General features: G+C 59.1%; 1 protein-coding gene across 1 annotated transcript in view; it reads left to right on the plus strand.

Moving 5' to 3' along the window:
- LOC102482093 (patr class I histocompatibility antigen, A-126 alpha chain) overlaps positions 1-643 on the plus strand; it is a 3152-nt gene extending 2509 nt beyond the window's left edge. Inside the window, exons 4-6 of the mRNA XM_027767680.1 lie at positions 222-245; positions 373-420; positions 563-643. Coding sequence (XP_027623481.1) covers positions 222-245; positions 373-420; positions 563-567 — 77 coding nt within the window. The 3' untranslated portion in view covers positions 568-643. The remainder of the gene's footprint in view (positions 1-221; positions 246-372; positions 421-562) is intronic.
- Positions 644-881: the final 238 nt, after the last annotated feature.

Raw genomic sequence — 881 nt, forward strand, 5'->3', positions numbered from 1 at the left:
CCCAGGCCATGAGAGACAGCCTCTTTACCAGCTTGTGTTGTCTGCATGGCCCTGTCAGTGGCCTGCTGGTCCCCCTCCCACATCTCCATCCTCGCATTCCCTGACCCCACCCTGGGTCTGTAATCACAGTTCTGGAAACTCCTTTGGGGTCCAGGGTTACTGGCTCACTGGGTTCTCATGGACCTGTCTCTCACAGGGTGTGTTGTTTATTTTCTCCACAGGAGGAAACTACTCTCAGGCTGCCTGTGAGTATGAGGGGGAAGGGTGAACTGACCCCTGGAAGAGCACAGACAGGAGCCTGTGGAGCCCCTGCCATGTTCTTCCTCTAGCTCCTCCCCTGCGGCTCTGACCAGGCCATGTTTGTCCCCCCAGGCAGCGACAGTGCCCAGGGCTCTGATGTGTCTCTCACGGCTCCTAAAGGTGAGACCCTGCAGGGCTGGGGTGGGGAGGGGACAGTACTGGGCTGTGGGGATCTGGGTTGGGACGTGTCGAGCACACGAAGGCCTCATCAGAGGTTCCTGTTACAGTGACTGACGTGAGTTGTTCATGGTTCTCTCCTTAGTGTGAGACGGCGGCCTGTGAGGACAGAGGGACACGGGATTGCTCAGTCTCTGCACCCGCCACTGTGACGTCAGTGGCCCCGGCCGGTCTTCCTGCACCTGGCGTCTGACCATGTCTGTGTGTCTGTCCCTGCAGCCTAATGTGAGGAGACAGGGACTCAGCCCATCCCCGACACCAGGGCCCTCCCCACTGCCCTGTGCCCTCTGCCCTGACCAGCTTTCCTGTTCCAGGAGGGGCAAGACATGACATCTCCACACCGTCTCCCCTCGTGGCACACTGAGCTGCAACTTCCTACTTCCTTATTCAAAGGGAGATTCTGG

The sequence above is a fragment of the Tupaia chinensis genome, unplaced genomic scaffold, assembly GCF_000334495.1.
Source record: "Tupaia chinensis unplaced genomic scaffold, TupChi_1.0 Scaffold144407_1, whole genome shotgun sequence".
NCBI classification, from domain to species: domain Eukaryota; kingdom Metazoa; phylum Chordata; class Mammalia; order Scandentia; family Tupaiidae; genus Tupaia; species Tupaia belangeri.